Source organism: Natrix helvetica (assembly GCF_964273705.1).
Source record: "Natrix helvetica genome assembly, chromosome: 1".
NCBI lineage: Eukaryota > Metazoa > Chordata > Lepidosauria > Squamata > Natricidae > Natrix > Natrix helvetica.
The window spans coordinates 189,426,275-189,440,060 of record NC_138548.1 but is presented as its reverse complement, the minus strand read 5'-3'; the positions used below and the strand labels follow the sequence as shown (position 1 = coordinate 189,440,060).

Here is a 13,786-nt window from a genome sequence, read left to right as displayed (position 1 = left end):
ATAGCTGCCTGCTTAAAAAGGACGAGCCGCTGTTGGGGAAGGGACAAAGGGGCGGCGGTCGTCCGATCTCGCCACCGCCACCCCTTCGCCCCTGGTAACGGCGACTGTTGTGCTGCTGCTTCCAGCTGGGATGCTGGAGGAGCTGCTGGCAGGGAGGCACGCTACCCTCATAAAGACGCCACCGAGCCTGGCTCGCTGACGTGGGAGCAGCTGCAGTGGTTGCCCGGTTGCTCCTGCCCTTCCCCCTGTGGCTGTAGCTGCTGCTCTTCTGGGGCGCCTGAACCAGCCAGGCGCTCCAGACTGGATCCTCGTCAGAGCCGCGGGCTGGAGCTGTGCAAGTAGCCTGCTCAGGTGGGGAGGGAGGAAAGCCTGTTCTTGCCGTTGCCGCCCCCTCGCTCTCGGTGGCTGTCATAGTGCTGCTTCTGGCTAGGGTGGGATTGGCTGCAGGGGCCGCCCGCCCGCTCCTGCCCGTCCCCTTGTGGCTGCCGCTGCTTTTCTGGGGCACCCAAGCCAGCCAGGCACTTCGGACCGCAGATGAGCCACCGGCTGGAGGGCTGGGGCCATGCAAGAAGCCCGCTCAGGCAGGGAAGGAGGGAAGGAGGGGAGGAGGGAGTAAGGATAGACAAGTAAGAGGGAAAGAGGAAAGAAAGCAGGAGGGCAGAAGGGAGGTGGAAGGAAGGAAAGAAAAGCAGACACGCTGGAGGGAAAGAGGAAAGAAGGCAAGCAGGCAGGAAGGAGGCAGAAGGAAGGAGGGAAGGAGGGAAGGAGGGAACTGGAAGGGAGGCAGGGAAGGAGGGAGGGAGAAAGGAAGGATAGGAGGATAGGGAAAGAGGAAAGAAGGCAGGCAGGCAGAAGGGAGGGAGGTGCAAGGAAGGAAGGAAACATAGATAAGCAGGAGGGAAAGAAGGCAGGCAGGAGGAAAGAGGAAGGAGGGAACTGGAAGGGAGGCAGGAAGGAAGGGAAGGAGGAAGGGAGGGTGGAAGGAAGGATAGACAAGTAAGAGGGAAAGAGGAAAGAAAGCAGGAGGGCAGAAGGGAGGTGGAAGGAAGGAAAGAAAAGCAGACACGCTGGAGGGAAAGAGGAAAGAAGGCAAGCAGGCAGGAAGGAGGCAGAAGGAAGGAGGGAAGGATGGAACTGGAAGGGAGGCAGGAAGGAAGGGAAGGAGAAAGGAAGGAGGGAAGGAAGGATAGACAAGTAAGAGGGAAAGAGGAAAGAAAGCAGGAGGGCAGAAGGGAGGTGGAAGGAAGGAAAGAAAAACAGACACGCTGGAGGGAAAGAGGAAAGAAGGCAAGCAGGCAGTAAGGAGGCAGAAGGAAGGAGGGAAGGATGGAACTGGAAGGGAGGCAGGGAAGGAGGGAGGGAGAAAGGAAGGATAGGAGGATAGGGAAAGAGGAAAGAAGGCAGGCAGGCAGAAGGGAGGGAGGTGCAAGGAAGGAAGGAAGCATAGATAAGCAGGAGGGAAAGAAGGCAGGCAGGCAGGAGGAAAGAGGAAGGAGGGAACTGGAAGTGAGGCAGGAAGGAAGGGAAGAAGGAAGGGAGGGTGGAAGGAAGGATAGACAAGTAAGAGGGAAAGAGGAAAGAAAGCATCTGAATGTACTAAACACGTGTCTTCAGGGAAAAGATGCATACATTGTGAAAACTCAGCTGTCAGTTGATCTTAATGTTATGAAATGAAAAGTATGCCATTTGCAATTAACTTGGCATAAAATAATTCATTTGCATTTAATTGTAATTGTTCAAAAAATGTTTGGAAAAATGTTCGGCCCTCCAGCATGTTCACTTCATCCAATCTGGCCCTCTTTGAAAAAAGTTTGGACACCCCTGTGTTACATGGTTGACATAAAATTGTTCTTAAACTGCTGTTAACTTTATACAGTTGATATAAAATATTTTACTATAGTATTTGGTTCAGAATCTTTTTTTTCTAGATTTTCCTCCTTTAAAATTGGGTGCGTCTTATATTCCGGAGCGTCTTATAGGGCGAAAAATACAGTATCTCTTGTGCTGACTATATAATTGATGTTAAAAGAGCAACAAGACCAGAGCATCTAATTATCCTGATGAAAAATTCAAAACTTGTTATTTGAATGTCAGGTTCCAGCTTGACTACCAAACGAAAAGCCTTAAAAATAAGAAACCTCAAGTTCTACTTAACAAATGGTTCAAGTGTTATACCCATGACTGCCATCAAAACTAGTTCATATTATTTCATTGGAAATATCAGGGCCACCCTTTCAAAAATATCTCTCAACGTGAGGCACCAAAGTAAGACTTTTTTATCTTTCTAGGACAAAATACTACTGAAAGCAGTCCTTAACACTTACATATGAGTTCTTAGAAGCTTCCAGAGTATTTCCTGGAGAAATTCCAAAATTTCACTGATTTTCTTAAAGGAGGACACTTGCCCGTAGTCCTAAACCATAAGAGAAAGATTTTCCAATTGACCTTGTGAAAGAAGTATTCTAGATAAAGCAATGTCTTAAGAACTTGATCTTTAAACACAACTATTCAGTTTCCAAGCTGTCAATTGGAAGAGACAGACAATCCTTAAAGGAGGTTCTTCCTTTTTAGTAGATTTGAAACTCCACTTTAGTGAGACACAAATGGTTCTATTAGAATTATCCTCTTCTTTATGTTTCTGAGTAATAAGAAGACTAGAAACTTATGCAAATCTTTTTGGCCACCTGGGCATCTGAGCATCTGGATTTAGAAACAGTGTCAAGAAGCACTGAGCACTCTCTTCTTTCTCCTCCTCCTCCTCCTCTTTCTCCTCCTCCTCTTCCTTCTCCTATCTTAGCAGCTGCCGCAGGAGGAATAGTTCATTAGCAATTGCCATGGAAACAAAAGTAGCAGGCGCCCCTGCACCACACACTATGCCACTGCTGCCATTCTTCAGTCCTTCTTTTCCTTCCTTTTCTTCTTTTCCTCTTTCTCCTACCTTAGCAGCCGCCTCAGGAGGAAAAGTTAGTTAAACAGTTGAATGTTTGTTAGCAGCTGCCATAGGAGTAAAAGTACCAGGTGACTCCATGGTGCTACCACAGCTGCCATCATTCTTCAATCCTTCTTTTTCTTCTTCTTTGCCTCCTCAGGCTTCCCTTGCAACTGCGTCAGGGAAGAAAAGCTTATTAGCAGCAGCCATGGGAGGAAAAGTAACAGGTGCCCCTGCACCATGCCACTGCCTCTACCAATCTTCAATTCAAGCCTGGCTAAAGAGCAAAAGTTCTAAAAATGGTCTGTAGAAGGACTGCATCAGGCTGATTCCTGTTAACTATGCGTTTAGTATTACCGTGTTTCTTTTGGGTCCCGAAATAAGCACTCAGGCTTATTTTCAGGGAGGTCTTATTTTTTTGATGTGCAGCAGGCAGTGAGTGCAGGAGCCTACAGGAGTGGGAGCACAGCTACCGCTGGCCTCACTCTCTCCGTCCCACTGTCTGCTTGCCCACAGCCACATCAGCACATCTCGGCCTTGCCTGCTTGACCAGCTGCTACTGGAACACTTCTAAACCATGGCAAGCACCATGCTGGCAGCTAAGTGGATGCCCATGCTGCTGTTGGCCTCGCAGTGGATATTCACTTTCGTAGCAGAGCATGTGGAGGTCAGGGCATAATGAGAGCTTGGCCCCCAATTTAGACTCCCTGGGGCAGAGCCCAACGCTTGCGAGAGTCTCAGGGGGAAAAGTCCCTTTACGCAACCCATCCTCTTTCAGGTGGGCAGGAAGCCCCCTCCCACCATGCAGCAGTCTGGTTGAGAACTGAGCAGTCCTGAGAACCGCTCCCCAACTGGACACGAAACTTTGGCTGGCAGGGATCTCCTTTGGACTACTGAGCACCGGCCTGCACACCTACTTGGTGCTGCATGCACTGGTCTATAGACTTGGCGGGCGCTGCAACTCTCATGCCTTCTGTATGTGGGGTAGCTCCAGCAGGAGGTAGCGTAGGCTGCTGGGTAGCAACCGGGCAGAAGGCGAGGTGGGTGTAAAGCTGCTGCAGGCAACCAGGGACAGCTCTACGCTTGCCTCCCACAGCCAGCACGAGAGCTCCAGTGGCCACCAGGGCCAGGGCCTGAAGTGCTCCGGACTCAGCATAGCTGTAGCCCTGCACCAGCACCAAGTAGGTATGCAGGCTGGTGCTCAGCAGCCCAAACACTTGACAATGCAGACCTTGCTTACGGTAGAAGCAATGCACAGCCTGTCCCTTTCAAGCGATCATATGTATGTGTGTGTGAGAGAGGGGGGAGGGAGGAAGGAAGGGAGGGAGGGAGAGGGAAAGGGAGAGGGAGAAAGGGAGGGAGGGAGGCAGACAGGGAGGGAGGGAGAGATAGAGAGAGACAGACAGACAGAAACAGAGGATGGGAAACAGCGTTGCCTGCAATTCTCATTACTCCCCTCTGCCGTTTCTTTCTCCCTCTTTCTCTCTCACACACATGATCACTTGAAAGGGATAGGCTGCACATTGCTTCTACCATAGGCACGCACTTCCCTCAATCTTCCAGAATTGCAACTCTCATTACTATGAGATGCTGCCCTCTGCTTGTTACTATGAGATGTTCCCCTCTGCCATTTCTCTCTCCCACACACACACACACACGATCGCTCAAAAGGGACAGGTTGCACATTGCTTCTACCATAAACACATTTCCCTCAATCTTCCAGAATTGGAAATCTCGTTACTATGAGAGGCTGCACATTGTGAAGAATGAAGCAATGCAGTAGATTAGAGGGGGTAGAGGACAAAACAAGGCAGGGGATACAGAGCTGCCCACGCGTCCCACACCAGCTTACCTGAGCGCCCTTCAGTCAGGCCACCCATGTCAAACCCTCACCCCACCCCAAAGCAGCCACATCCCTTCACTAACCTGCTTTCCATATCTGTTCTCTGCCGTATGCAGGGCAACAAAAGTAGTGTCAGGCCTGTAGTTATGTTCTTTTTAGGATCTTTGGCCTGCCACACTTTCTTATAATTTTCTATGCTGTTTCAATAGTGTAGTAGTTGGGAGGGGGGAATAGAAAGGAGTAGGATTGTAGAATGTATTGTTGACATTCTTTTATAGAAGCCAAGGTCATCTTTTGTCTCCGCACCTCGACACCTGACCGGAACCAGAGGGGTGTAGATGCCAGCGTGGAAGATGATGATTGGAACATGTGATGGATTTGTGGGTGTGGGGATAGATCATGAACTTTCAACTGGGTGGAATTCCAAGATGCAAATCAGAGTTGGAATTTTTCCATAGAGGTGCTAACTTGCCTGTAGAATAAATTGGACCTTTAAGGATGTTTTGCCTTGGACAATGATTTATTTCTTCATGGTATTTAGAACCCTAACATTATTCCAACTCTCCCCTTTAAAAATATTTCACTAGCACCCTCCCCCTCTCAATGGGGGAGGGGCTGGTGATGGAAGAGCTGGTGATGGGGGTCGCGGCATTCCCAACGCTGACCGGGACAGCGTAAAATATCAGCGAAGAAAAAATGAGAAGCTTTTGGTGATAAGAAGCTGAGTGCCGGAACTTCAAAGGCAATGGAATGCTGCTTCCAGTTTTACTGCATCTGGAGGAATGCAGGAGGGGAAAAGATTTTTGCAGACTAGAAACGACAAGAGGAATGAAAGTCTCAGACCAAAATTCTTCAGCAAAACGTGAGTGCATGCTCCCCCTCTTTCCCCCCAGCTTGGAGAAAAAAAACCCCCTAGAACAGAGGTTTGGGCTCCTTCCAGACGGCAATAAATGAAATGGCTTATTACCCTGCAACTAACTGGGAGAAAGATTCCCTTTCAAAATGGGAATTTCAACCGAGGCAGGAAGAAGGGATTTTGCCAGCATCTTTCATTTGCAAGCCACCACAAATGGGGCTGCAACCAGTAAATGAAGCAAAACCAGATTGGGTTTTCTTCCCAGATTTTGGATGGATGAGATGCCACTGGCCACCTCCTTTGCCATCAGCATGGGAAAATGCTCCAAGCCAGCAGAGGGCACCTACTTGGCCCATAACTCCTCCAAGCCAGCAGAGTGCACCTACTTGGCCCATAACTCCTCCAAGCCAGCAGGAGGGTCCTTGGCACATAAAACCCCCTAGCCAGCCATCATTGGTTGAGCTGCAATCTGTGAAGCAGCAACCCCGGGAAGGGTCTTAACCCCAGGTCATGGATGGGAGGGATGCCAGTGGGCACCTGCCCTCCCTCAGCAGATGGCACCATGGTAGAAAGCTGGGCAGTGGCCAACCGAGGGATTGACCTCCCCACCGGTTCCAGTCTCCCCTGCAAGGCCCCAAAAGGTTCTTACCAGACCTTCCTACAGAGAAGAAATCTCCATGGAAGAAGGTATTATCAAAGGGAGGCCTGCGGGATGGATGGCGGGAAAATGTGCACCTGCAAGGCCCCAAGTGGTTCTTACCCCACCTTCCGACAGAGTAGCAATCACCAACATGGAAGAAGGGATTACCAACGCCAGGCCTGCAAGATGGGAAGCGGGACAAGGTGCATCTGCAAATGCCCAAAAGGTTCTTACCCCACCTTCCTACAGAGAAGCAATCTCCACCATGGAAGAAGGGTTTACCAAGGGGGCAGCTGCAAGTTGGAGAGCAAGGCAGTGTGATGAAACGGTTCCTAAGTTTAGAGATGTAACTAGGTTCCATTCCTCGTGGGGGCCAATTAAATGCCACCATTGTTGTCAACTTGGCCACAGAGTGTCACAGTGCTTGGCTCCAGCCCCAATGCCACAAACGTGCGCACCAACCACCACGGCGGTAAAGAGAGGGTCCCAGATGCCACCACAGAAGAGTCATCTGGGCCAACAGCCTCTGGAAGAGGATCCCCAACTTAAGGTGAGGAAGTGTCCTACCAAGGGGGAGGCCTCGGAAGAGGAAAGGGGCAGACAATCTCCGGAGGAGGATCCCCAACTTAAGGTGACAAAGAGTCCAACTAAGGGGGAGGCCTCGAAGGGGGAAAAGCCTAAACGACCTCTGGAAGAGGATCCCCAACTTAAGGTGACGAAGAGTCCTACCAAGGGGGAAGCCTCGGAGGAGGGAATTGCCGAAGAACAAACGTGTGTACCAATTGCCACGGTGGTAAAGAGAGGGCCCCAGATGCCACCACAGAAAAGTCATCTGGGCCAACACCCTACCATGTGGGGGACAATGTTTTTGTATCTACCAAATACATGAGATTAGAAATGCCTAGCAAGAAATTGGGTCCAAAATTTCTAGGTCCATTCCTAATAGTGAAGATAGTTAACCCAGTTACAGTTCAACTCAGTCTACCCAGAAGTCTAGGGGAAATTGACCCAGAATTTCATTGTAGCTTGTTGAAACCAGTAATTGGGTCTAAAAGAAGAGCATCCACCCAAGTTCAATCTCCTCCTGTAGTGATAGAAGGGGAAACACAATCTTAGGTGGAAAAAATTGTAGATTTCAGGCTGAATAGGGGTCGCTTACAGTACTTAGTGCATTGGAAGGGTTACCCTTGGTCTGAAGTTAATTGGGTGAACAGTGGGAACCTAAATGTGGAGAAGTTAGTAAAGCAATTCAATGGGAAGTTTCCCGAGAAGTCAAAGGGTTCCCCTGGGTGGAGAAGAGGTGGTTAATTTTGTTATGTTAACTTTTATGTTATTCTAGAATAATAATCCTAATTAATGTTTCACTACATGAATGTTCTTGTTTTTTAGCCATCTTGTAAGCCATTTTCTTCTATAATATCAATTATTACAGCCTCTGGTTTTCAATCTAGTTTACATGACAGAAGACTGATATCTAAATTTGGTTATAATATACTTATTGTGACATTTCAATAGAGGTTTGTAATTTCAAGCACATTTACCCAATTAGTCTCTGTGTGTTTCACATAAACTCATTTAAAGAATTTGTGTTAAACAAATGACAACATATGAAAGCAAAATTAAAATATGCAACAAACTCACTGAAACAACACTATCTCCCCCCCCCCCCTGAAATTACAACTTAGTGTAAGTATCCAAGTCAAAATCCATGTTAGCTATTATAATCACATTCCATTTTAAGGTATTTTTACATTTAAATTTATTAATTTTCTGTTCTCTGAATTTGTAACTAAAACTAGTGAAAAAAATTGAAATACTGTTTTTCTATTTAAAAAATAGTGATGCTAGATAAATAATATTAAAAGAGCCAGATCATAATGTGGTGGGAATTCTATTTCCATACAACACAGATATATAAAATGTATATATATTATGAACATTTAGTAATAGAATTATCTTTAAAGAATACGTGCACATTTAACACCAAGCAGTTTTGTCTTGATAGTTAGAAAATTATATTTAAATCTTACAAGATTTGATTTAGAAAAGCACTCTAGGCACTGAGGTTTGTCTAAAAACATGACTTTTCTTTTATAAATTTTATTTACTACAGCAGAAATGAACTAAACAAACTGAGGACATTTAAAAGGATTGGAATATACATCAGAAAAACTTGTATCATGCTAGCATTAAGTACCTTTTTCATTCCTATGAACTCTCTGAGACACATAGAAATACAGAATTATAGGGCTAGAAGGGACCTTGGAGATCTACTAATTCAACTCCTTGCCCAAGGCTGGAGACCTAGGTACCATCTGAGACTGCCCAATCTTTTCTTGAAAACCTCCAGTGATGAAGTATGTATTTGAAAAAAAACCTAATGAAACAGTATCTTTTTAAAATCAATAATCTTGGAGAAATTAAACAATCTTAATTACTTACAACCATATTATAGGCATCAGGAACCTCTATTTCAAACTGAAATGTTCCATTTCGATAATAGCCTTCATCTGTTGAGAGAAACAAACTATATGAAATTCAATAGAAATATTAGTTTGTATTTTCTAAACAGAAATAATTCTAATTTTGATAAGTAGCATGAGTTAAGTTTAGCCAACAAAAATTGAAAACACCTGCTTTGTTTTATCAAAGTAGAACATTATAATGGGCCATGAAGGCTATGGAAGTTCACAGAATGTGTGTGTGTGTGTGTGTGTGTGTGTGTGTGTGTATTATTGTTATGCCTATAGAAGAAATACAGGAAACAATACAATAACATTAAAATTGAAAGTCTGGCTAAAATAACTGCAGTTATTGTATACCAGGGGTGTCCAAACTTGAGAACTTTAAGATTTGTGGACTTCAACTCCCAGAATTCCCCAGCCAGCCATGCTGGCTGGTGAATTCTGGGAATTGAAGTCCACAAGTCTTAAAGTTCTCAAGTTTGGACACCCCTGTTGTATACAATATAGCTTCAATTTGATAATGCAACTATGATAGCTTGTCTGAGTTTAGAAAATGTTAGACATTTCTCCCATGTCTAATATGGGAGACATTAAAAATCAATTATTTGGGGGTCATAAAAGGTACAAAATAGTCAAGTGAATAGTAGATTTACTATAATACATTTCAGTTTCCAGGAAATTGCAGGGAAATAAAAGAGAAATTAATAAAGAGGTTGCAAATACTTTGAATACATGAACTTTGAGGGACAAAACATTTAATAAAATAAAGATGTTTAGTTAAGAATAACAAGTTAAAACACTATTTCTGCCTTAAAAAACTTTTTTTATGAATTACCAGCATATCTAGATAATGTACAATTTTAAAATTTGACCCAGATACAAAACATTTTTGTTATGTTACATAAGTATTATTACAAGATAATGGCCCTATAGTGCTGGACACTACAAATCAGAGAGAATAATGGAAAATCTAGATGTGGGTCAGGCCTGTCCCAGCTTGGCATTTAGGAAAGAAAACCCCTTGACTCCATTTGTAGAGAAAAGGTATGCTTTTACTAAAGTCAAGATCTCCATGACTTTCCCCTCTCCTAGATCCCCCCACCCACTCATCTGGTCAGTGTACAACAGTATGCACATTAGATGTTTTGGACACAGTCTCAATGATCGGCGACTCTTCAGTGGGTATTTGCATTCCATTCTCATGTTTAGATCTCTTGTTGTCATCCACTTCTCAGTGTTTCCTCCCGATTTCCTCCTTTGCCTTTTTAAGGCATCAGTACAAAGCGAACCTGAAGTGGAGTGATGGCAGATTTGGCAGTGTGGAATATTGGATTCATATTGGAATATTGGATTTCATGTTTGTATCTTGCATAAGGCATAAATATATTGGCATATGCTTAAAAGACTATGAAAGAAATATCCTAAAGTACAAGATTTTTTTCCTAACTTTAAACATATTCATAATGTGAAGTTCCCAGAAAACAACCTAATTAATTTACGAGCTTCGAGATAAAGTCCAAAAGAAATCCAAACATTTATTAGGATCAACATTCTGGCGTGGACTCCTGTGGAGCCAAAACTACTTTCGCTTAATTGCGTTTGAATTTACCCCTATATCCCTTCCCTTCTGTTCTGCCTCATAACTCATATTCTCCAACTAGGTTGTAGACATGAGATCCGACTCCGGCCGAAGGCATGCATGGAATTTCCCCCTCCATGCCAGCCTGATAATGTCATGGCAACGCTTCAAAAGTTGACATCCGGCTCCCCTCACTTCCCAAAAGCAACCTGTGAGACACAAAGACAATTTGAGTACAGGTATATAACTTAGGGATGTGTCCCTCCCCCAGGCTTGTTTGGATTTTCTGCATGGAATTTTGCTATGAGGCGATCAGCCTGGATATTTCTACTTTTCACCCAAGATGCCTCCGATAACGGGTAGCCCTTTCACTTGATTAAGTATTGGAGTTGTTTCCTGTACCACCTTGAATCAAGGATTCATTGAACTTCATAATGGGTTTGGCGCCCTATGACCATAGGACCCAGGGGTTCCCGGGGTAGTGGTCGCAGAATGGATGCGATCACAGGTTTTAAGAGGCTACTATGAAACGCAGGGTGTATCTTCCCCAACAATCAAGATAGTTTCAATTGCACTGTGACTGGGTTGATGATCTTTATTAAGGAGAATGGTCCCATAAACTTTGGCCCCAGTTTCTTGCTAGACAGTTTTAATCTCAAATATTTTGTGGAGAGGTAAACCTTCTCTCCCACCAGGAATGGCCGTTGCGGAGCCTGGTGTTTATCTGCCTGTTTCTTATAGGTTTGTGCCGCTTTAGCCAGTGCCTTTTTGACATTTTCCCAGGTTGATTTCAGCATTGACATCCAATCAGTCAAGGGGAGGAGCGATCCCTTGGATACTCAGGCATTGGGACGAAGTCCATACCGCTCACTATTTTGAAGGGCATGAGTCCTGTGCTACTGTGGACAGCATTATTGTACGTGACCTCAGCAAAAGATAAAAGGTCTGCCCAATTGGACTGCTGTTCACGTAAAACCTCAGGTACTGCTCTATCATGGCATTCAGTCTCTCTGCTCGGATGAAAAGCTGAACTAAGACCCTGAGATGACCCAATGGACTGCAGGAACTCCTTCCAGAACTTAGCCGTGAACTGGACCCCTCTGTCTGAGATAATTCTTCGAGGTACTCCATGCAGTTGGTAGATATGCTTCACGAACAGTTTAGCCAGCTTGTGAGCCGAGGGTAGTCCTCTACAGGGTATGAAATGCGCCTGTTTGGAGAACAGATCTATTACAGTCCAAATCCCCGTGTTTCCTCCACTTTTTGGCAACTCTACTATAAAGTCCATTGCGATCTCCTCCCACGGCCTCGTTGGCTCTGCTACTGTTTGTAGCAGTCTGGGGTTTTTTCCTGGCCGCCTCTTCATTGTGGCGCAGATGGTGCAAATTTTCACGTAACTATCCACATCTTTCTTTGTGCCAGGCCACCAGAACTGCCTCCGGGCTAAGTGTAAAGTCTTTAGGAATCCAAAGTGGCCTGCCGGTTTGGCATCGTGACTCCTGTGGAGAACTAGGGTACGTAGGGATTCTGGGACGTAGAGTTTCGTCCCCTTCCATGCAAGGTCATCTCTTTCCATCAAGATCTTTTGGTTGTTTTGGAACCAGGGGTCTGCTAGCAGTTCAGTTTTGAGTCTTGTGGTTAGGTCCCTTGCGGGTTGGTCTTGCCGGTCACGGTGTTGCCGCCTGGTGGTTACTTGGGCATCTGTTTGAGTAGAGGGAATGATGGCATCCACTACGTGCTCCCGTTCGCATTTGTACTCAGGCATGCGAGAGAGGGCGTCAGCTAGAAAGTTCCTCCCGTCTGGAATGTGCTTTAAGACAAAATCAAAACGGTTGAAGTATTAAGCCCATCGGACTTGTTTGGGTGATAGTTTCCATGGGGTCCTAAGTGCCTCCAGATTTTTGTGGTCGGTCCAGACTTCAAACGGTTTCTGGCTCCCTTCTAACAGGTGTCTCCAGGTTAGCAGTGCCCATCTCACTGCGAAAGCCTCCTTTTCCCATGCGGCCCATTGTCTCTCTGTGTCTGTGAGCTTGCAGGAGGTGTAGGCACAGGGTTGTAAGTTTCCTTGGTTGTTTCTTTGAAGTAGCACCATTCCCACTGCCACATCGCTGGCGTCTGTCTGGATCACGAAAGGTTGCTTGGGATCAGGATGCTTCAGCACTGGCTCCTTTGCAAACATTTCTTTTAGTGTCTCGAACGCCTCTTGGCAGGTTAGGTCCCATGGTAGGGGCTGTCCCGGACGAGGTTTCGTTCCTGGGCTCCCTGTCTTCAGGAGGTCTGTCAGGGGTTTGGCAATCTTTGCAAAGGAGGGGATGAATTGCCTGTAGAAGTTTGTGAACCCTAGGAAGCTTTGTAGCTGTCTGGGGATGCGAGGGGGATGCCAGCTTAGGACGGCTTGCACTTTCACTGGGTCCATCTCTATTTCCTTATTTGACACTTGGTAACCCAGGTAGTCTAACCGTGCATGGTGGAATTTGCATTTTGATACCTTGACATACAGGTTGGCTGCCAGAAGTTTCTCCAGTACTTGGCAGACCAGGGGTACGTGATCGTCCATGGTCTCCGTGTAGATAAGGATGTCACCCCAACGAGGCTGTCGAAGTGATGTCCCGGTGTTTGGAAGCCGTCGGGGTCTGGATGGGGGACAACAGACTCAAACTCAACCCCTCCAAGACCGAGTGGCTGTGGGTACCGGCACCTCGGTTCAGCCAGCTGACTCCATCGCTGGCCATAGGGGGTGAACAACTGTCCCCTGTGGAGCGGGCGCGCAATTTGGGCGTCCTCCTTGATGCCCGGCTGTCAATGGAGGACCATGTGGCAGCCGTGGCAAGGGGGGCGTTCCACCAGGTTCGCCTGGTGCGCCAATTGCGCCCCCTACTGGACCGGAGTGCCCTGCGCACGGTCACTCATGCGCTGGTGACGTCTCGCCTGGACTACTGCAATGCCCTCTACATGGGGCTTCCCTTGGGACGCATCCGGAGACTGCAGCTAGTTCAGAACGCAGCCGCGCGGGTTATTATGGGGAGTACACGTTACTCCCACGTAACACCTCTCCTGCGTGAGCTGCACTGGCTACCTGTGGCCTTTCGGGTGCGTTTCAAGGTATTGATCACCATCTTTAAAGCGCTCCATGGCATAGGACCTAGTTATCTGCAGGATCGCATCCTACCACACACGTCCCTGCGACCTATCCGCTCACACAGGGAGGGGCTCCTCCTGGTGCCGTCCGCTAGGCAATGCCAGCGGGCGACACCTAGGAGTAGGTCCTTCTCTGTGATGGGCCCAACCCTCTGGAATGACCTCCCCCCTGACATTCGAACTACCACCGACCTCCGTTCCTTCCGTCAAAAGTTAAAGACTCACCTATTTCAATCAGCTGGCCTGGCACTTTCTTAGTTTTACCCCCGGGGATTTATTTTAATTGGGTTTGGGGTTTTAATTGGGATGTTTTTAGGTATTTATTTCTTGTACAGT

General features: G+C 46.5%; 1 protein-coding gene and 1 long non-coding RNA gene across 7 annotated transcripts in view; both read right to left on the bottom strand.

Annotated features, from left to right (window-relative positions):
• LOC309399414 overlaps nucleotides 1-13,786 on the bottom strand; it is a 241,580-nt gene that overhangs the window by 108,317 nt on the left and 119,477 nt on the right. The gene's annotated exons all lie outside the window — the stretch shown is intronic.
• The window catches only part of UBE2F (ubiquitin conjugating enzyme E2 F (putative)), a 163,096-nt gene that overhangs the window by 107,698 nt on the left and 41,612 nt on the right, over nucleotides 1-13,786 (bottom strand). For all 6 annotated transcript variants that reach the window (XR_014176513.1, XM_081967146.1, XM_081967145.1 and 3 more), the window contains exon 5: nucleotides 8,711-8,778. Coding sequence is in view for 5 of the 6 variants with exons in the window: in XM_081967146.1 (XP_081823272.1) it covers nucleotides 8,711-8,778 (68 nt within the window). In the remaining variant the exon portion in view is untranslated. The remainder of the gene's footprint in view (nucleotides 1-8,710; nucleotides 8,779-13,786) is intronic.